This window comes from Artibeus jamaicensis, unplaced genomic scaffold (genome assembly GCF_021234435.1).
Source record: "Artibeus jamaicensis isolate MK-2021 breed Jamaican fruit bat unplaced genomic scaffold, CSHL_Jam_final contig_1803, whole genome shotgun sequence".
In the NCBI taxonomy this organism is placed as follows: Eukaryota; Metazoa; Chordata; class Mammalia; order Chiroptera; family Phyllostomidae; genus Artibeus; species Artibeus jamaicensis.
In genome coordinates this window covers 4,312,692-4,334,835 of record NW_026521356.1, presented here as the reverse complement: position 1 = coordinate 4,334,835, position 22,144 = coordinate 4,312,692, and the positions used below count along the sequence as shown (strand labels likewise).

The following is a 22,144-nucleotide window of genomic DNA, read 5'->3' as shown; positions in this document are numbered from 1 at the left end:
CAGTTGCTAGAGGGGCAGAATGGTCTGGTCTTCTGGGCCATGGGCTGCTGGAAATGAGAACTTCCAGCAGAGCCGGGCCAACCCTCTTGCATGGTAGAGGAGGCCTTGGCACTTGTGGCCCTTATCTTGGGCTGGTGTCATACAGTAGTGATAATAATGTGAGGTTACATTTTATGAGATTGTTTATGGGTCAAAATGGTCAAATACTGGCAGTTTCAAAAGGTTCAGTCTAATAAATCATCCTCAGCACTTTTAATGTACCAGACACTGTTCTAAATGCTTACCTGTCTTAATTCCTTTAATCCTTGAACAGTCCCACAGGGTAGACCATAATTACTACTCTCATTTTACATATGGGGAAATTGAGTCACAGTAGGATTAAGTAGCAAGGCCAGGGTCACCCGGGGAGTAAATGGTAGAGACCCAGGCTCCGTGCTTACATGGTGGCTGCTCGCAGGCAGGGACCTGCAGTGTCTTCCGCCTCCCTCCCTCCCTGTCTCTCGCCCTCCATCCCTCCCGCTCCACCTTCTCTTCCCAAGATTTCCCCTACCCCCTCACCGCTCCTTCCTTCCTACTGACTATTGCTAGTAGGATTTCTTCTCATAAAGTAAATGTTTAACAAAACTTGGTGGTTTTGAAACAGAAAAAGAAGTCCTCCAAGGTGCTCCTTTTGATCTTCCACTATTGTGGTCCCTGAGTTTTTCTCCTTCTGTTGCCAGGAGGACCTGTGACATCCTGATGCCCTTTCCTGCTTTCCCACCCAGGGGGCTCGAAAGCACCCTGCACGTGTCTCTGTGGGAAGGAGGGGCGCTGAGAATCACCTCACTGACTGGGCACCAGTGCAGGTTGCTGGAGCAGACAGCGGCTCTGGGCCTCTGCCTGTGAGGTCCTCAGCCCCACCCCCAGCTCTGAGAGAGCTGAGGGCTTTAGAGCCACCTGTCTGCTAAGGGCCGAGTGTCAGGCTCAAGAAGGGCGGGGGAGGAGGGATTCCACTCAAACCAGGTTTTTAAAAGGGTTTGTGTCTGTTTCTCTTTCCCTCTCTCTCAACTTTCTATTTTGAAATAATTTTACAATTATAAAAATGTTGCAAAAATAGTACAGAATGCCCATACACCCCACCCATATCAACTGAATATCATGTCTTACATAGAGTACCTCAGTGAACCAGCAGCTGTGTATTGATGAAATGCTGTTAGTCCTCAGGGCTGACTTGGATTTCAGCAGTTTCCGTGTTAGTGTCCTTTTCCTAGACCAGGCTCCTTATCTGGGATGGTTCCTCAGGCTTTCCTTGTCTTTCATGACAAAAAAAATTCTCAAAAATTTTGAAGATTACTGATTAATTCTTTTGTAGAATGTCTCTTAATTTAGGGTTGTTTGGCATGTAGCTGTCTGGTGTGAATGAATCAAAAGTATACCCTTTTTTGTCACATCGGCAAAATATATTTTTTGGTTCATCTCAGTATTGTAGTAATTAGTTTATATATGCCATGAGATGAAAAAAGTTGAAAATCACTGATTTAGTTGGGGGGACTGGGCTTCCCCACCGAAAAGTTAACTATTTCCTCTTGGTAATTGATAAGTATCTTCTGGGGAGACACTTTGAGACTCTGTAGTTACCCTGTTTCCCATCATCTTTCACTGGTACTTTTAACTTCTGCTGATGGTTCTTGCCTATACCAATCATTACTGTGATGTTTGCCTAATAGTGATTTTCTGTTTTCATCATTCCTTCCACATTTATTAATTGGCATTCTACTCTAAGGAAGAGCTGATCCTTATCTCCCATTTATTTATTCAACTATTTATATCAATGTAAGATTCATGGGTATTTATTTTACTTTAATGGGTTTCCCAACACTGTCATTATTTATTCTGCTCTTCAGATTGTCCAGCTTTGGGCCTTGGGTGCTCCTTCAAGTTGGTTCTGAGTCTCTTTGACCCCATTAATATCTACATGCTTCCGTACTTCCTGGCACCACAGGATGTTCCAGGCTTATCTTGTTATTTTCTTTGTTCCAGCCTTGGAATCAACTGCTTCTCCAAGGAGCTCTGGTTAAGCCAGGGTTTTGCCACTAAAAAATATTTAGAGACGTCATGATTACATTGGAAATAAAATAGTAGGAAAGCATTTATGTGAAGTTCAAGGACATCAACTGATGGCACAGGTCAGGTCAGTGGTTGGGGGAGTGTTGACTTGGGAGGAGCATGAGTCTTCTAGGGCCCAGGGAGTGTCCCCATCATGATCAGGTAGTGCTTACTTATATGAAAGTCATCCAGCTGTATTAACGTTTGTGTAGTTACTATGTGTTATTTGCATTTGAAAAGGTTTTGTGTTCTTTTTTGAAGCTGGCAGTAGAGAGCATGATCAGAGAAGGGCACATGGTCCAGTCTGTCCTGCAGCCACCATTGAAAGGTTGCAAGGAAAGTGAATGGGGGAGGAAAATACAACAATAGTAAAACCCACCTACCAAATAGACAGTGGACCCTGTAAAAATTACCCAAATCAAAATGGACAAAAGCTTCCTTTTTCATAGGGAAAGGCTGAAGAGTACATGATTGTATTGAATACTTGAATTTTGGTAGTGAGGATCTTGATATTATTGGCAAGTTAGGGGTCTGAAGGGCAAAGTGTGACCACTAGGATTCAGGGCTGATAGTCACAGAGCTAATCAGCTGTGACTATGCTGGAGGTTGTGCCACTCTGAGTGTGTTAGGGCAGGAGCAGTAATGGTGGGCTGTCTTCTGGCTACAGGGAAGCTTTAGTGGTGGTCCGATAGAGCAATGTTGGCCTTGGAATCAGCACCTTAATTCATAGTCAGCAGGGCCTCCGTGTGCAGTTGTGCACTGCTGAGAGAAAAAATGGGGCTCCTCTCCCCCAGCCGTGAGCCTGAAGAAGGCTGTCGAGGCTGTTGTGGGTCCTAAAAGGAGAAGAAGGCAAGCAAAGGGGACCCTCCAGGGAACTAGGCTGAGCCTGTGAGAGCTGAGAGACTGGCCAGCCCCCCTCTGATACAAGACTACACCAAAAGCAAGACCTCAGTGCTTGTCCCAGGCCCACACTTTTTAGGTGCTTTCTGGTGGCGAGCTAGAGGAGAGGGCATCGCAGCTCTGGCCAGCCTGACAAAGGACTGCCCTGCACCGCCGACGGGGCAAGAGGTGAGGTATTGGGGAGAAAAGAGGCAGAGAGAAGATAGTGTGGCTGGAGTGTCAGAAGAGGTGAGGGGCAAATGCTGGCTGCTCTGGACTGATCTGGAGAGAAGACCATGGGAAGGAAATTGAGCTTGATTCTAAAACAGAGGGAAAATTTTACCCTTTTCATTTGTCACATCAACAGCCCTAGCCCTAAAGCCTGGCCCTGTGATGTCTGGGCCTGCCCTGCCAGCTCTTTGGAAATGGAATGAGGAGGGATGCCTTGGTCCCACCCCAGAACCCAGATGGGTCTCAGAGGTGTACAGTCCAGTGTTCAATAACAAAGTCACAGCAATCAGAGTGGACTTGCAGCTTCTGCCTTCTGGCCAAGGCTAAGCCTGGAATGTTAAAGAGAGTGGGGAATCCACTGATTTAGGTCACTGGAAAACATGTCTTTATTCCTAACACCCAGAGTACACCCTTTAAGCAGGTGTGGGGGTCAGGCTTTGAGGGAGACTGCCCCATGTCAGACCCAGAAGGACAGGAAATCTGAGCGTTCTGTGAGTGAGTATGGCAGGCCCTGTGGTCAGTGCAACACCACAGAATACAACCAAACAAAAGGAGTGTCTGGGAGGGAGAAGGCAAATACCTACAAAAGTCAGGAACCCAGTGCGTATTTAGAGCACAAGCTATGGCAAATTGTGGGCACTTAGGAAAACTGCCCATGAAACTTGTATCAAGGGTTCTGCTATGGTGGGTGGGGGTGGGGTGGGGGTGGCCTCCTGGAGAATGCTTACCTGCTCATCTTTGAGCACTGGGGAAGTGGCTGTGACCATGGGTGAAGAGGACCAGCCAATCCCTGGCAGTATTGGCGCATGCACAAGATCTTTGATCTGATTTGCTCCATTGATGACCCAGAGCATCCACTGACACGAAAAGAACTGAATGTAGCAGAGCAAGGCCAGGTTCAGGTGAGCAAGCCGAGATCACAGTGGCCAATGCCTTCACATCCACCATCCTCACTGCAGCATGGCTACCCTTATTGTCCCGCCAGTGTATCAAAATCATCAAGGCCCATCAAGGTCAAGCTTCTGCGAAACCTTCCCCAGTGTTATAAGATGCATATTATCCAGGGACCATTGTCTCTGAGCATGCAGTGAACAAGAAGCTTACGGATAAGGGCCAGGTGGCAGCTGCCCTCGAGAATGGCCATCTGCTAGAGGTTACAGACATGCCTGTTGGCCCTCTCTGAAGCTGGCTCCAGTCCCTAGCCCCACCTAAGACTCATCGCCTTGTTTTCTTGAATCACTGATGATGAGAAACTAACATTTTGCATTTTATAATAAATCCCTAATTTATATTAAAAAAAGATTTGTACAGAATAAAGAAACCCCCAGATACCCTGGAAACTATTTGACTATAATAGTTTGTCCAGGAAAAGTGTGTGCCCAGATCAGAACAGGCACCCGAGTCACCCTACAGTCTAAAAAGTCACCTTGGGACACATCTGTGAGGGCCAGAAGAGCTGGGGACCCCACCAAGATGCCAGAACAGGTGCCAACAAGGCCTCAGGTGCTTCAGGCAATTTCGAGGGGACTCCAGGGACCAGTAATCAAAACTTCTTTAACTACATAGAACAGGAACTGACAAGTCATTGGGACCAGCTGATGGCCCTAAACCAAAGTAGCAGCCAGTCTCAGAATCCTTTGCCTTCATCTTACTGAAGAAGACCTTGGCGAGATTCCCACTCTGAAAGTGTCTTTTGTAGGAGACGGAGTTATTAAATGAAACAGTGCTAAGCCATGGGCTATTCCAGGCATAAATAACAAGTTAAATGTAAATAGATCCCTTGAACTGGATGGCATCCACCCACCACTTCTGCGGGAACTCAAGAGTGGGATCATGGAATGTTGCCTAAATGCAGGTCCCGTCCTCACAGATACCCAGTAAACTGCCAGTTTGAATCCTGCCCAGAAGGGTTCAGAAAGAGCCCTGGGGACTGAAGATCTGCAGAAAGCAGGCTGGTGTGAGAAAGGACATGATTCCTCGACATGTAAACAAAACGAGCCATCGAGGGGTCTCAACATGGCTTTCTCTGAGGGGGAACTTGCCAAATGCACTAGGTGCTTTGACGCTAGGGAAACCATACAGAAGTTTGGCTTTCAAAAAGTCTACATGAAGGACACGTGTTTGAAAATTGAAATCAGAGGAATTGTTTCGCTACCTCACTGATTCTCAAAACAGGAAGGATTTGTTTTAAAGTAGATTAACTAAGAAGATATTTTACATGCCTGAATACACTTTACATTTGCAAAGAATGTTCTAGTGTTGCTAAGTGATTCTACACTCAGTATCCTATTTAGTAATACATATTTGACGTGGCCATAAGTTCTTTTGCTGTCAGTTAGTATACATCCTGTCTTGGGTTGTGCTTGGCTCTTTTCACTGAGTAAAATTAACCAGTTCTTCCAGATTTCCTTCAGCCTCTCCTGTGACTTCTTTTCTTTCTGTTCCTTCTACATTATGCCCCAGGTTTCTTCTCACTTCAAGGCAGGCAGTGTGAAGAACACTGGTTATCAGTACAAGTTCTCACTCATAGATTTTCTGGGTTCAAATCCCAGCCCAGCACTACTTAGCGACCATGGGCAAGTTCCTTAACCTCTGTTCCTCAACTTTAACTGTAAAATGGACCCAATGTGTATCTCATAGTGGGTATGACAATGAAATGTGTTAATCTAGAGTACATGTGAAGCATATAGGGCTCTGTCTGGTATGCAGTGAGTGCTTAATAAATGATACTACCATTATAATGGTTATTATCCTTGATCTCTCCCTCTTCATCAATTGTTCGATCAATTGGACATTCTCTAACGGATTTTCCCTGTATCTTTTCCTTACCAAAGCCTCTTTGCCTACTACCTACTATCCCTTCTTCTCCCTTTGCTCCTTATCTAATTGTCTTCTCCCCACCCCCCACCCCTTCCCATTCATGTGCAGCTCAAATTCCTCCTCCACCATTTTCCTTTGTGATCTGTGGATTCTCAGCAGGTACCTCTGCCAGGCCCTGTTCTACTATTTCAACCATTTCCAGCTTTTGTTCTCTGACAGCCATCACCTTTTTGCATTGATTTGGAACCCTCTCTTTTGCTTGCCCCCAAGCTGTCTTCCCACAACTGCCATGTCTCATTTAACTGCACATCCTGCTTAGTGCTCCTGGGAGCTGGCTTTGGAACAACTGTTCATTCTCTGCCCAGGCAGTGTCTCTTCTCTACCTCTAGATAAAAGCACCTGATCTGTGCCTAACACCTTCTTCTCTCAGCTATGAACATTCAGTTTCTACCTCTTCATCTCTTTCTCAAATTTATCAATGTATTGGACAGGTTTTCCATTGTTACAGCACTATGATGGGGGATGCATTCTTAGGCATAGCCACCAGGTGGCAGAGTGGTTCCTCACTCCTAAACCTCATTGACATTGGGGAAGGTGGGGACCATAACTTGGCCAGAGGTAGAATTATATCCGAGCTTCTGGGAAGTTTCTAGCAAGGCTAGAAGAATTGGAAATTGCAGGTAGATCCTGTCCCAGCAAAGAATATTCTCTTCTAGAAAGATCACCCCTTTCTTGCTGTTTTAAAAAAAAAATCAATTGTATGTGTATGTACCATTATAGAAAAATTAGAAAATACCATTATGTAGAAAGATAATTAGGTACCTGAAATCTTACCACACAAAGGTGATATATTTCCTCCCACACACTTTAATATGCAATTTTATATGAGTAAACACATGTTGTATGTATGCAACTATTAATGGAAGCATTTCGCATACTTCATTTTGTAACCTCTATCACTTTACAAAATACAGTGGATGTTCTACAGTGTCAAAAAGCATAGGCACACGCCATTTCCCCCACTTTTGTATTCTATACATACTTCATGAGTACATGCTTGTGCAAAATTTTTTAAGACATTAAAATAACAACTTGGCTGCAGGATATTTCGTGGGACATCTATGGGTTTCCTTTCTTGAGAGCTCAAGTGTGTTTTTATTCCATCAAGAGTGTTTCAGTACTTCTAGTGGTAACCCTAAACCTGGTTGCCTGTTGGAATCATTGGAGATGTTTGTGAAAGGTGTGGGTTGCCAGATCCCATCCCAAGTCTTTAGAATCCAAAACTCCAGGAATGAGGCTTGGACCCATGCATTTCTAAGAGTTCCTGTGTTTGATTAACTTCCTGCATCCTGGTTTGAACCAGGGGCTGTGATGGCAAGTGGGATGATCAGTTGAAGGCTTAAGGGTCTCATTGAATCTTCGGGGCCCTGAAATCTTCTTGTGTTCTGGAGGAGTCAAAGCAAATACTATGCCTTCAGCTCCTCTTCTCTGGAAGGCAGGGGCTGCTTCTGAGTTAATGAGGTATGTCCTCAAGAAATAGGATAGCAACTTGACCTTACCCAGTGAGTTTACCGACAGTGGAAAGAGAAAGTTTTCCAATTAATGTTTAAGTTAAAAATTAATATTAACGTTAATGTGGATACTTGAGTGTTCTAGACTCTGAAGGGAAGTATGAGTTCTTGTTATCTGTGGTGTGGATCAAGAGAAGGGCAAGTTATGGGAAGAGCAAGGGACTTGAACCTAGTGTCCATATTTAAAGTCAGGAGAACCCTGGGTGTGGATGGAAAAAATAGTTTTATTTTCAGTACCTCCTAATTCAAAATTAGCATCTTCTACAATAATGAGTGTAAGCAGCAAGGCACAGCAATGTCAGTAGTGCCTGTCTTTGTCAGAAATTATAAGGTGTTCATTACTGCTTTGAAATTATGGTAGTTATTTAGTCTGCTATTAGAGCTTATTATAGCATATATTAATGAGTACATACATTGTAATATCACATTTGTTTTAAAAATATTTTTATAACTATATTTCAACTGAACTGGTCTTCTTTGCGATTCTGTATATTTTATGTATTTAAAATCATTATTCTGAGATAGCCAGAGTCTGAGGTACAGAAAAGGTGAAGACTTCTATAATAGAGTCTGCCAAAGTTAGAATAAAAGTTGACTCCCTGAGGAGGGTGCTGGCAAAAAAAGATGATACCTTTTCCAGTTTGGGTGGTGATGGGGGCATTTGGGGAGAGGCACAGGAAGCAGGAATCAAAGGGGCCAGAGGTCAGGGAGTTCATGGGGGAGGGTATTCAAGGACAACATTTATTTTAAATGACGGGGAGAGATGGGTGGATAGAAAAGTACATAGACTAGTTGCTTTTCTTTTTAATATATTTTATTGATTATGCTATTACAGTTTCCCATTTTCCCCCCTTCACTGTCCTCCACCCTGCACACCCCTTCCCATCCACATTCTCCTGCTTTAGTTCATGTCCATGGGTCATACATATAAGTTCTTTGGCTTCTACATTTCCCATACTATGCTTACACTCCCCTGTCTATTTTCTACCTACCATCCATGCTACTTACTCTCTGTACCTTTTCCCCCTCTCTCCTCCCACCCACTCCCCTGTTGCTAACCCTCCATGTGATCTCCATTTCTGTGGTACTGTTCCTGTTCTAGTTGTTTGCTTAGTTTGTTTTTGTTTTTGTTTTAGGTGTGTTTGTTAATAATTGTGAATTTGCTGTCATTTCACTGTACATGTTTTTTATTTTCTTTTTCTAGATAAATCCCTTTAACATTTCATATAATAAGGACTTGGTGATGATGAACTCCTTTAACTTGACCTTATCTGGGAAGCACTTTATCTGCCCTTCCATTCTAAATAAAAGGTTTGCTGGATACAGCAATCTTGGATGTAGGCCCTTGCCTTTCATGACTTGGGTACTTCTTTCCAGCCCCTTCTTGCCTGCAAGGTCTCCTTTGAGAAATCAGCTGATAGTCTGATGGGAACTCCTTTGTAGGTAACTGCTTCCTTTTCTCTTGCTGCTTCTAGGATTCTCTCCTTCATTTTAATCTTGGCTAATGTAATTATGATGTGCCTTGGTGTGTTCCTTCTTGGGTCCAACTTCTTTGGGACTCTCTGAGCTTCCTGGATTTCCTGGAAGTCTATTTCCTTTGCCAGATTGGGGAAGTTCTCCTTCATTATTTGTTCAAATAAGTTTTCAATTTCTTGTTCTTCCTCTTCTTCTGGTACCCCTATGGTTTGGATGTTGGAACATTTCAAGATGTCCTGGAGGTTCCTAAGCCTCTCCTCATTTTTTTTTTAATTCTCGTTTCTTCATTCTTTTCTGATTGGATGTTTCTTTCTTCTGTCTGGTCCACACTGTTGATTTGAGTCCCAGTTTCTTTCCCATCACTATTGGTTCTCAATACATTTTCCTTTATTTCACTTAGCATAACCTCCACTTTTTTCATCTAATTTGCAATCAAATTCAACCAATTCTGTGAGCATTGTGATGACCAGTGTTTTGAACTATGTATCTGATAAGTTGGCTATCTTTTCATCGCTTAATTGTATTTTTTCTGGAGCTTTGATCTGTTCTTTCATTTGGGCCATTAAATTTGTCTTGATACACCTGTTACATAGTAAGGGGTGGAGTCTTAGGTGTTCACCAGGGCAGGGCAACCCAGTAGCTGGGTTGTGACCCTGTATGTAGGGGAGGGGTTCAAGAGGGAATAACAGCGCTTGCTCCACTCTTTGCCAAATTTCAGTCACTTACCCCGCTTCCCCCAAGCAAACTGGGCCCTTCTGGTGCTGATTCCCATGTGGATGGGTCTGTGTACATTCTAGGACCCTTTGAGTCTCTCTAAGGAACTCTCCTGTGAGGCTGGGAGTCTCTCCCAGCACCTCAACCCCCACGTGTATTTTCAGTCAGTGATTTGAGGCTTTATTTCCCCACACTGCGACCCTGGTGTCCAGGTCTGTTACAGTCTGTCTTGTGCAGTCTGTCTCACTCCCCAGTTTGGCCTGGTTTATCTGCAAATGTGGGACTGCCCGTCAGCCAGTGGCCTTGTATGCTGAACCCCATTTTACAATCTGAGGCCTCACTGAGTCTGCCTGCCACCACTTTGCCGCAAGCCCTCTCTCTACCCCAGCTGCCCGACTCCACCCCTCCTACTGGTCTGGATGAATGTGTCTTCTTTAACTCCTTGGTTGTCAGACTTCCATACAGTTTGATTTTCTGTCAATTCTGGTTGTTTTTTGTTTTTTAAATTGTTGTCTTTCTTTTGGTTGTGCAAGGAGACACAGTGTGTCTATCTACCTGTCCATCTTGGCCAGAAGCCTAATTGCTTTTCATTATATTCTTCCAGTAGGTTCACCACCATTTTGACTGAAGGCTCTTAATTCTAATCTCAGGCTTAGAGATTTCAGGGACAGGAGTTACAATTAACAAAATTTGTGTAAAGAAAATATTCAGTGCTGGTGGAGAGCTACAGTACAGGTGGCAAACATGGGGCCCACAGGCCAAATCCTACCCTCCACCTTGTTTTATCCAGCCTGGCGCTTGTCTCTACCTGGTGGCAGCGTGCCGAGCTCTCACTTAACTGTTAAGGAGCAGTTACATTTATACAGTCCTAAAATTACATTCGGCCCTTTGAAGGCAACCGTGAGGCAAATGTGGCCCCAGTGAAAATTAGTTGATACCCCTAATTTAGGAAAATAAGCTTTTAAAAAATCTTTATTTATTCATTTATTTATTTATTTATTTATTTTTAGAGAGGGGAAGGGAGGGAGATATAGAGAGAAACATCAATCAGTTGCCTTTCGAACACCCTCAACTAGGGATGGGCACACAACCTAGGCATGTGCCCTGACTGCAAATCAAACTGGTGACTGAGAGGATGCTCAACCAACCAAGTCATGCCAATCAGGGTGGAAAATGAGCTTTTTTCTGGAATGCATTTTCTAGATGAGCATTAAGTACTTTAAAATGTTCATGCCCTTCGACACAGTAATTTCATTTCTAGGCATTTAGCTAAAGGAAATCATCTAAAATATGACTTTATGTACCAGGCTGTTCATCATAATTTCATTATAGTGAAAAACCAGAAATAATCAAGTGCTTAAAACAGGAAGATGTAGAATAAATTATGGTACATCCGCATCATGGAAAGTTGTTTGGCCATCGAGACTGTCTACAAGGAGTTTGACTTTTTTTTTTAAGATTTTATTTATTTTTAGACAGGGGAGAAGGGTGGGAGAAAGAGAGGGAGAGAAACATCAGTGTGTGGTTGCCTCTTGTGCGCTCCGTGCTGAGGACCTGGCCTGCAACCAAGCATGTGCCGTGACTGGGAATCAAACTGGCTACGCTTTGGTTCACAGACCCGTACTCAGTCTACTGAGCCACACCAGCCAGGGCTACGAGGAGTTTTTAATATTAGATGAAATGCTTATGATAAATGCTAAATAGATTAAAAATTATATAGAGAAAATATTTTAACTGTAAAAGGTAATAGAAAAGGGACTAGAAGGAAATACATTAAAACATTAAAAAGAAGCTTCCTCTTGATTATGAAGTTTTAAGTATTTTTATTTTCTGCTTCTTTTACTTGTTACTAAACAAAACTTCCATAGAATGTTTATTACTCGGGAAAAAGTGTTCGGTCACAAGTAATATATAGACATTTTAGTGTAAAAGTTGAAAACAAAGGACTTGAAAAATTTAGAAGTGTAATGAGAAAATGAAAGTCTCCTATCCTGAAAAGTAACTACTGTTAACAGTGTACCACCTAGCTTTCTAAAGTTTTTATGTACATATGTGCATATGTAAATTATAAATATATTTTCCCATTTACCTAAGTGATATCATTATGCATATTTTCCTGCAACTTATTATTGTTTTCTCCTAAAAATGTCTTAGATATCTTTCCACATTGGCATGTGGAGTCCTAATTCATTTGTTAGAGGTGCTGCCTTATGTTTTATGGTATAGATAACTGTGGTTCATCTAACTGTTCCCATACCGAGAGAGACTCTAGTGTCACTTTCCATTGTTTGAAGCAGTGATGCTGTGAGACTTTCATTCAGGAGTGGGAGTATTTCCCGAGGAAAGAGACATAGCTGTAGTCCAGGACCCAACTCCACATGCACTCCTGATTTTGGTAGACATGGCCTGTGTTGGTTAAGACCATATAAACACGTGTCCTGTAACCAAGACAACATATTAAGGTTTCAAAGTTATATGTAATTGAATGTCTCAATCTGTTTATGGCTCTGGGGTTTGTCTCTTGCTACTATTACTTTTTTTAAATTATTTTCTATTGTTATTCTATTACAGTTCCAATTTTTCTCCCTTTGCCCTCTTCCACCCATCTCACTCCACTCTCCCACGGTCAGTTCCCACACTGTTGTTCATGTCCATGGGTCATTCATACATGTTCTTTGAGTGGTCCCTTCCCCTTCTTTTACCATGATTCACCTCCCCGCTTCCCTCTGGTCACTGTCAGTCTGTTCCATGTTTCCACTCCTGTGGTTCTATTTTGTTTGTTATTTTATTTATTAGGTTCCTCTTATAGGTGACATCATATGGCATTTGTGTCTTACCAACTGACTTATTTCACTTAGCATAATGCTCTCCAGTTGCATCCATGCTGTCGCAAAAGGTGGGAGTTCTTTCTTTCTGCTACTTAGTATTCCATTGTGTGAAATGTACCACAGTTTTTTGATCCACTCATTTACTGATGGGCACTTAGGCTATTTCCAGCACTTGGCTATTGTAAATTGTGCTATTAAGAACATAGGGGTGCATAGGTTCTTTTGAATGGGTGTCTCAGGATCCTTAGGGTATATTCCCAGCAATGGAAACACTGGGTCAAGAGGCAGTTCCATTTTTTATTTTTTTGAGGAAATTCCGTACTGTTTTCCAGAGTGGCTGCACCAGTCTGCATTCCCACCACAGTGCAGTAGGGTTCCCTTTTCTCCACATCCTTACCAGCACTTGTTGTTTGTTGATTTATTAATGATGGCCCTTCTGACTGGTGTGAGGTGAGAACTCATTTTGGTTTTAATTTGCATCTCTCTGATGGCTAGTGATACTGAGCATCCTTTCATGTCTCTGGGCCCTCTGTATGCCCTCCTTGGAGAAGTGTCTGTTCAGGTCTTTTGCCCACTTTTTAATTGAATTGTTTGTTCCTGGTGTTGAGTTGTGTGAGTTCTTTTGTATTTTGGAGATCAAACCCTTGTCCAAGGTATCATTGGCAAATATGTTTTCCCATACAGTTGGTTCCCTTTTCATTTTGATGATGGTTTCTTTAACCGTGCAGAAGCTTTTTAATTTTATATACTCCCATTTGTTTATTTTTTTCCTTTATTTTCCTTGGAGATAAAAATTGCTTGGATCAGCAAAAAATTGCTATGTGGGATATCTGCAATTTTTCTGCCTATGTTTTCCTGTAGGACTTTAATAGTGGTATGACTTATATCAAGTCTTTTATTCATTTTGAGTTTAGTGTATGGTGTAAGTTAGTGGTCTAGTTTAATTTGTTTGCATGTATCATTCCAGTTCTCCCGATACCATTTGTTGAAGAGGCTATTTTTACTGCATTGTGTGGTCATGCCCCCTTTGGCAAATATTAATTGGCCATAGAGACTTAGGTTTATTTGTGGGTTCTCTTTTCTGTTCAATTGATCTGTGTGTCTGTTCTTATGCCAGTACCAGACTGTTCTGATTACCGTGGCCTTGTAATATACTTTGATGTCAGGTATGGTGATCCCTCCTACTCTATTCTTTCTCAAGATTGCTGAGGCTATTTGGAATCTTTTTTTTTAATATCTTATTTATTTATCTTTAGAGAGGAAGGGAAGGAGAGAAGTAGAGAAATATCAATGTATGGTTGCCTCTCATGAGTACCCTGCCGGGAACTGGCCTGCAACCTAGGCATGTGCCCTGACTGGGAATCGAACCGCGATCGTGTGGTTCGCAGGCTCGCGCTCAATCCACTGAGCTACACCAGCCAGGGCTGGAATCTTTTTATAGTTCCATATATATTTTTGAAATGTTTGTTCTAGATCTATGAGATATGTCATTTACCAATAGGCATATTTTAATAGGAATTGTATTGAATGTATAAATTGCTTTGAGTAGACTACATTGATATGATTATGTGATTTTTGTCCTTCATTTTGTTTATGTGGTGTATTACATTTATTGATTTGCCAATATTGTACCATCCTTGCATCCCTGGGATGAATCCCACTCGATAATGGTGTATGATCTTTTTAATGTATTGCCAGTTTGCCAATGTTTTTTTGAGGATTTTAGCATCAGAGTTCTTCTGATGCTAAAGCATCCCAGAGTAGCATCATGTTCCTCTGAGATACTGGTCTGTGGTTTTCTCTTTGTTGTGTCTTTACTTGGTTTTGGAATTAGAATGATACGGACTCATGAAAAGAGTCTTCCTTCTTCTTGGATTTTTTTTAAAAGATTTTATTTATTTTTAGAGAGGGGAAGGGAGGGAGAAAGAGAAGGAGAGAAACATCAATGTGTGGTTGCCTCTTGAGCACCCCCTACTGAGGACCTGGCCCACAATCTAGGCATGTGCCCTGACTGGGAATCGAGCCAGCATCCCTTTGATTCACAGGCCAGCATTCAGTCACTGAGCTACACTGAGCTCTTCTTGGATTTTTTGGACTAGTTTAAGAAAGATAGGAATTACCATATTTTTAGACCATAAGACACACCCAGGTTTTAGAGGAGGAAAATAGGAAAAAATTTTTTGAAGCAAAAAATGTGGTAAAATATTTAATATCATAAATAACAACATTTCACCAGTGTAAATGTAAATAGGACTCAACAGCAGCATTAACAGCATTATTCCTCCCAAATTGGGGTGAGGGGTGCGTCTTATAGTCCAAAAATACAGTAGTTCTTACTTAAATGTTTGGTAAAATTCACCTGTGAAGCCTTCCTGTCCAGGGCTTTTGTGTGCCAGGAGTTTTTGATTCCTGCTTCCATTTCACTATTGTTACTGTTCTGTTCAGGCTTTCTGCTGCTTCTTGATTCAGTTTTAGAACATTGTATGTTCTTAGAAATTTGTTCATTTTGCTCAGGTTGTCCAATTTATTGGCATAGAATTTTTCATAGTAATTTCTTACAGTCCTTTCTATTTCTGTTGTATCACTTGTAACTTTTTTTATTTCTGATTTTATTTATTTAGGTCCTTTCTCTTTTTTTCCTTGATGAGTCTGGTTAAAGGTTTGTCAATTTGTTTGTCTTCTCAAAGAAGCAGCTTCTGGATTTATTGATCCTTTGAATTGTTCTTTTAGTCTGTGTCGATTAATTCCACTCTGATCTTGATTAGTTCCTTCCTTCTCGATCTGGGCTTTGTTTGTTGTTGTTGCTCTAGTTTTTGTAGATGTAGGGTTAGGTTGTTTATTTGAGGTTTTTCTATCTTCTTTAAGTAGGCTGTATCACTGTGAACTTCTCTCTCAGGACTGCTTTTACTGTGTCTCATAGGTTTAGGTTGTTGTGAGTTCATTTTCATTTGTTTCCCAATTCTTTTTTATTTTTTCTTTGATCTCATTGTTGACCAATTCATTACTTAATAATATGTAGTTTAGTCTCAATGCATTTGAGGGTTTTTGAGTTTTTTTCTTGAAATTGGTTTCTAGATTCAGTCATTCAGTCATTGGTTTCTAGATTCAGTCATTTCTGGATTCAAGCATTGTGATCTGAGCACATGCTTGATATGATCTCAGTTTTCTTGAATTTGTTGAGGCTTATTTGTGTCCTATCATGTGGTCTGTCTTTAAAAATGTCCCATGAACATTTGAAAAGAATGTATATTTTGCTTCTTTGGGGTGAAAGTTTCTGTATATATCAATGAAGTCCGTTGGTCTAGGGGGCCATTCAGTGCCCCAGTGTCTTTGCTGATTCTGTTTGGAAGATCTGTCTATTGTTGACAGTGGGGTGTTAAAATACCTTACGATGACTATGTTGTTGTCAATATCTTGCCTGAAGTTCTCCAAGATTTTCTTTATACATTTAGGTGTTCCTATGTTGGGTGCATATATGTTTATAAGGGTTGTATCCTCCTGTTGGACTACTCCCTTAAGTATTATGTTGTGACCTTCTTTGTCTTTTTATGGCCTTTGTTTTGAAGCCTATTTTGTCTGATATAAGTACTGCTACCCTTGCGTTTCTTCTCATGTCCATTTGCTTGGACTGTGTTTTTCCATCCCTTCACTTTCAGCCTGTGTAGATCTGAGGTGGGTCTCTTGTAGACAGCATATTTGTGGGTCCTCTTTTCTTATCTATTCAGCTACCCTATGTGTTTTGATTGGAGTATTTAATCCATTTACATTTAAGGTTATCAATAGGTACTTATTCATTGCCATTTTTTCCCACACCTGTGTTTCTCTCTCTCTCTCCCTCCCTCCCTCCTCCTCTCTCTCCCCTCCTTTTTAAAGCAGTCCCTTTAGCAGGTCTTGCAGTGCTGGTTTGTTGGAGGTGTATTCTTTTAGCCTTCTTTTGTCTGAGAAGCTCTTTATTTCACCTTTCACTTTAAATTAGAACCTTGTTGGAAAGGGTAGTCCTGGTCGTTTTTCCTTGCTTTTCACTATTTGGAATATTTCATGCCAGTCCCCTCTGGTTTGTAGTGTTTGTGTTCAGAAATAAGCTGCTACCCTTATCAGAGTTCCTTTTTATGTTATTAGCTGTTTCTCCTTTGCTTCCTTTAAGATTCTCTCTTTGTCTTTGAATTTTGTCATTTTAATTATGATGTGTCTTGGCGTGACCCTCTTTGATTTCATCTTGATTAGGACCCTCTGTGCTTCCTGAATTTGCATGACTTTTTCCCTCACCAAGTTAGGGAAGTTTTCTTTCATTATTTTGTCAAACAGGGTTTCTATCCCTTGCTCCTTTTCTTCTCCTTCTGATATTCCTGATTCGAATGTTGTTACAGTTCATGTTGTCCTGAAGATCCCTTAAACTATCCTTGTTCTTTTTGAGTCTTTTTTCGTTTTGTTGCTCTGACTAGATATTTCTTTCTACTTTGTCTTCCAGCTCACTGATTTGGTCCTCTGCTTCATCTAGCCTGCTTTTAATTCCTTCTAGTGTATTTTTCATTTCAGGTATTATACTCTTCATTTTTTCCTGGTTCTTATTCATAGTTCCTATGTCCTTTTTCATGCTGCTGTAATTCCCAGTAAGTTCCTTGTAGCTCCCGTAAAGTTCCTTGTAGTTTGCACTGAGTTCCTTGAACATCCTTATAACCATTATTTTGAATTGTATGTCTAATAAATTGCTTGCCTCAATTTCTTTAGCTAGTTTTCTGGGGATTCCTTTTTTCCTTTTGATTGGGGGTTATTTCCTGTCTACCCATTTGATATGGCTTTTTGTTTGTGTCTGCCTCTCAGGTAGCTCTACTTTGCCTGCCTGTCTTCGTGGGGTGAACTTCTGTGGTAGGAGTTCTAGGGGACTCAGTGGTGCAGTCTCTTTGATCTCCTGATCTGGATGCTGTAGGGCCGCCCTTTATTTAGTGTATGTGGGCTCTTGTGTTGTTCTTGGGGTTTGATTATTGGTGGCTCATTGGTGGCTTCTCCCCTCCAACTGGAGCCACAACCCCTGCCGTGTCCTGTATGCACCCATTGCAAAGTGTCCTCTGTTCCGCTTGGCTTCCAAATTCATATCAGCTAAGATTCCGTTAAATGTTCAGTTTATTTGTTGGCAGATCAGCCGAGTATCTGAGTTGGGGGCAAGGGCAAGTGAATTTAGCTTCTACCTACTTGGCTGCCATCTTCTCTCTCTACTATTACTTTTATAATCAGAAAAATAACAAGAATATCCATTTCAGAGACAGAAATATCCAGAGACAGAAAAAGAACATGAAGCAGCAGCAATAATAGCATGAGTAACTAAACTACAAAGAGAACCCAAATCTCACAGTTATTTTTAATTCTAATATCCTTTTGAATAGTCCATCTCCATGGAGCTGTTTCAGGGCCCTGTGCTTTGAAAACTGAATAGGATTAGATAGGTGGAGGAGGAGAGAGAAGGTGTTTCAGGGGAAAGGAACAACACAAACCACGGAGGCAGAAGTGAATCTGGCTGAAGTGGACCTGCCTGGATGAGGCGTACATGTTAGGAAAAGTGGGGAATAAGCTGGACATGCAGGTTGGCGACAGTCTTTGGAGAACATGGCAGAGGATAAATAGGGTGATTATAAGGAACATTGGTATTGCAAGAAAAATGTTAAATGCAGAACGATAGGTAGCAGTCTCCAATAAAGGTTTTTTGTGTTTTTTTAATTTTAAGGAAGCAAATTAAGTTACTAACATAAGGGAAATGGTTGAGTAAATTAGGGTGTAGCCACATGACAGAATTCTAATATTTAATGTAATCATTTTTGAAAGCTACATGGGAAAACATGAAAATTCTGGGTAAAATATGAAAGTACATAAAACTCTAATTATTATTACAGTTATTTAAAGAAATATGCATATGAAAAGACAAAAAATAAAATTAGGAGAGAAATTTAAAGCTGAGTGATTATTTTTCTTTTTGAAATATCCTTATTTATTGTTGTCATTCTCCATAATACTTTTAACTAGGTAGGTGGTGTTGGATCCAAGAAGTAGCAGAGGCTTTTCAAGGCTCCCTGTAGGTGAACTCTGAGCTGGGGGCCATGTGCTGCTTGGGAGGAAGGAGGCCTTACCCTTTGGGATGTATGACCCAAGAGAAAGGGGCCCCGTTCCAGGGCCTGCTGGTCCTTTGCTCTGTAGTCCTGGGATGAGGAAGAGTCCTTTCTTGCCTTCCAGGGTCTCCTCATGCTGCTACAAAACCTACCTACGATACACTGGGGCAACGAAGAGATCGGGCTGCTTCTCGCCGAGGCGTACAGACTCAAGTATATGTTTGCCGATGCCCCCAATCACTACCGCCGATAGGTGCTGTCTCCCCTTGGGAACCCAGACTGCCCCCATCTCTGATGGCGATCTGATCACTGTGGACACTGTGCGAGCTGTGGACCCCGGCCAGGAACTACTCCTGCTGTAGAAAGCTCACATCCGCCGCCCAGGTCTTAACTTTTCGGCGTGCCTATCCACCACATCATGTCTCCGGGTGGGTCTCCTGGACCACTGTCAGTATTCCATGCCACGTGGATGGGCCCAGCTCTGGGAGAGGACTGAAAAGAGGAGGTACAGGGTTGTCTGCCCCTTTAGAAGAAACTGGACAAATGAAGGGAAAGGCTCAGGGTCTTAACTCACATAGTCCCCCCATGGACTGGCTGTGTCTTGCCTCCCAGCCCCAGCTGATACTGTTGTTTTTTGTCACATGGTTTGATTTGATCACAGGTCAAAAATGCCTTATGTTTTCAAAATACCCCTGGCCCCCTCTCCCCTGTTTCCAGTTCCTAGCCCTTTTACCCTCTGCCCTCGTCTGAGCCAGTGAGGGGCAGCTTTTAAGACCATTGTTCTCAGATGACAAGGTACTGATGCTTATAACTCTGGGAAGAGGTCTGCACCCAAGGGCTAGGAGTTTTATTTTTCCTTTTGTCACCAGTATGTGAGTGTGCATTTGTGTGCATGGGTGGGTGTACACACCCAGCGTTTAATTACATGTCTGAATTCTTTGTCCAGACTAGCCCCATCAGCTGGGAAAGGCCCCTGTGACTGAGTGTACAAGTGTCCCTTGAGAAGGATCAGGGCAGGGGAGGGAGGACGGGCTTTTTACCTCTCCCGATCCTTTTTCCATGATGACCCACTCCAAGATATTATGTGTAAATTGTGTTATTATGTATATGGGTAAAGATGTACAAATATATGTCTTCTTTGTAGCAGATATGATTTTATATTTATAATGTGCAACATGTGAAAGCAATCTAGGTCACTAGCACAGGTGAAGCTGCCCGGGAGGTGGCCTCCGCACCTCCAGGTTGGTGTCTGGTGCCCTCCTGTGAGGGAGGTGCATGGGCATCTGTTAGCATGAGCATCACCGAGCAGATGGGGCTGCTGGGAGACCAGGGGCGGCCGTCCCCAACATCTGTGTCCCAGAGTTTTCCTTCCTGCCCCGCTCCCCTCCCCCTCCAGGCCTTGGTGCAGCACCCACCCTGCTCCTTCCCATCTTTAGACAGAGCTCCCCACCCTCCACCCCTAGCAGCCTCCCGGAGAGAGGATCGCAGAGGCAGAAGCCCTTCTGCATGTGTTTAGCCCCTGCCTTTCCCCAGAATCTGAGGAGGGCTTTTGTTTTTACATTTTTAAGTCAGCATTGTATTCAAGACAGAAGCTGTAACTGTCAGTGCCAAGGAAAGGGGTTTCCCACGTGTCCCTGAGGTTTTGGGCTCTTCTCAGACACAGGCGTCCAGTGTCCCCCGCTATTATGATCATACCTCACCCAGCTCATGAGCTGTGTGACCCGTGATCGGTTTTTGGTGTTGGTAGTGGGGAAGTAGGGGATGGTGGCAAGCGGCTGTCATCCTGAGAAGCAAAGCAGTGTCCCCGGTGGGTGACACCCTTGAGTCTCTGCCAGCAGAGCCCCTCCACACAGGCATGTTCCGTCTCTCACTGGGAGCTGTTTCTCAGGCGTTCTTCCTAACCCCGCACCGCCCCTCAGTGTGCCTCAGTCTCTTCCGAAGGGAGGGCTCGTGACCCATCCTCGGCCAGACTGAAGAAAGACACTCGTGTTCCCAAGTGGTGGTTTTATTTTTTTAGTTTGTATGTTTGTATGGGAAATTGTGGATAAAGTGAAAGAATTGTAAATAAATGGTGTATTTCCTCCTCCACTGCTGTTTTTTTCTCCCTTGGATTTGTGTGACCTGGAACCTAAGGAGTCTTTTTCTGGGGTTTTTCCTGTTGACACTAGTAGGCGTGGGGGAGAAGCCTTCTGGAAGGCAAGCGGGGATCAACCGAAGATGCAAAGGCAGCCTCAGCAGATGCCAGCAGCCCCTCTCGGAGCACCATCTGTGCGCAGGGACTGGAAACTGAAAAGAAGAGGCAATGCAGTGCCTAAGAGCCGACAGTATCTTCCATGTGCCAAATGCTAGGATAAGCACTTTACATGGATTTAGTAGAAAGCAGTTTATAATGTAATGGAGATTCGAAAACGGACGAGAATCCGAGTGCTGGACCGGATATCTAGTTCAACATCCTCATTGTCCAGTCCAAGCCCAAGTCCAGAGGATGACCCTCTGGGATGCTGGCAGTGTTTTCCCCACCAAACCATTTAGAACTAAAATGTATTCAAAGAATGGCCCTCCAGTTAGGGTCTTCATTAAGGTTTTTTGGTGGTTGATTGGTTTTTCTCCTAGTAACCTGACTCCAGAAAGGCAGCTGATTGCACTTTTATCTACAGTATGATTTCAACACATGAAACTCTTCCCCGGATTCATTGGAGAGTGTTTCTTGGTTTCAGTCATTAGGGTTAATGCAGCACATGCAACAGAAACCAGAAATAACTGGCTCACACAACATGGGGATTTACTTCTCCCTCACGTAAAAGCCCAGAAGTAGGCCACCAGAGGAGCCAGGATGATGAGCACTTCGCAGAGCCTTTAGGAGCCTGGGCCTCTTCTCCGGGTCTTCACGGTCAGGGTGACAGTTAGCACTCCAGCCGCTGCCTCCACTCTCTAAGCAACAGGATGGATTAAAGAAGGGACGAAGAGGAAGGAATGGAGGAAACGTTCCTGCAGTGTTTTAAGGAAGGTTCTAGGAAGCTGCTTCTTAATACCTCCTCCTACAATTCGCAGGTCAGAACTCAGTCCCCCGGCAGCTCGCTCCGAGTTGCAGGGGAGGCTGGGGGATCGTTCTTTCCAGGCAGCCACGTACCTTGGCGCAAACCAGGATTCTGTTACTACCGAGGGAGGGGAGGACATCCTGGGATTCAGGTGGCAGTCTCTACAATAAGGACTGAAGACAATGAGTTGAAAATAGAAACTAGACTTCCCCATAACCATATAGAAGGGATTTGTCTTTGAAATTCAAGTAACTGTTAACAGTTACCCTTGGAATTTAACCATTGTCATAAAGTACAGACAGTATTTCTACTTGATATTATTTGGTCTTGAGGCCACTAATTGTTCTTGAGTCTGGTAGAAAAAATAATCTGAATTAGTCTTCATTCAGAATTGTGTTTTTTTC

At 42.8% G+C, this 22,144-nt stretch overlaps 1 protein-coding gene and 1 pseudogene across 1 annotated transcript in view; both read left to right on the top strand.

The window, feature by feature from the left end:
• Window positions 1-20,788, top strand: part of TBC1D22B (TBC1 domain family member 22B) — a 90,141-nt gene extending 69,353 nt beyond the window's left edge. Inside the window, exon 13 of the mRNA XM_037146217.2 lies at window positions 18,827-20,788. Within this exon, the coding sequence (XP_037002112.1) occupies window positions 18,827-18,955 (129 nt within the window). The 3' untranslated portion in view covers window positions 18,956-20,788. The remainder of the gene's footprint in view (window positions 1-18,826) is intronic.
• LOC119050053 (cytosolic iron-sulfur assembly component 2B-like) lies at window positions 3,877-5,966 on the top strand (annotated as a pseudogene).
• Window positions 20,789-22,144: the final 1,356 nt, after the last annotated feature.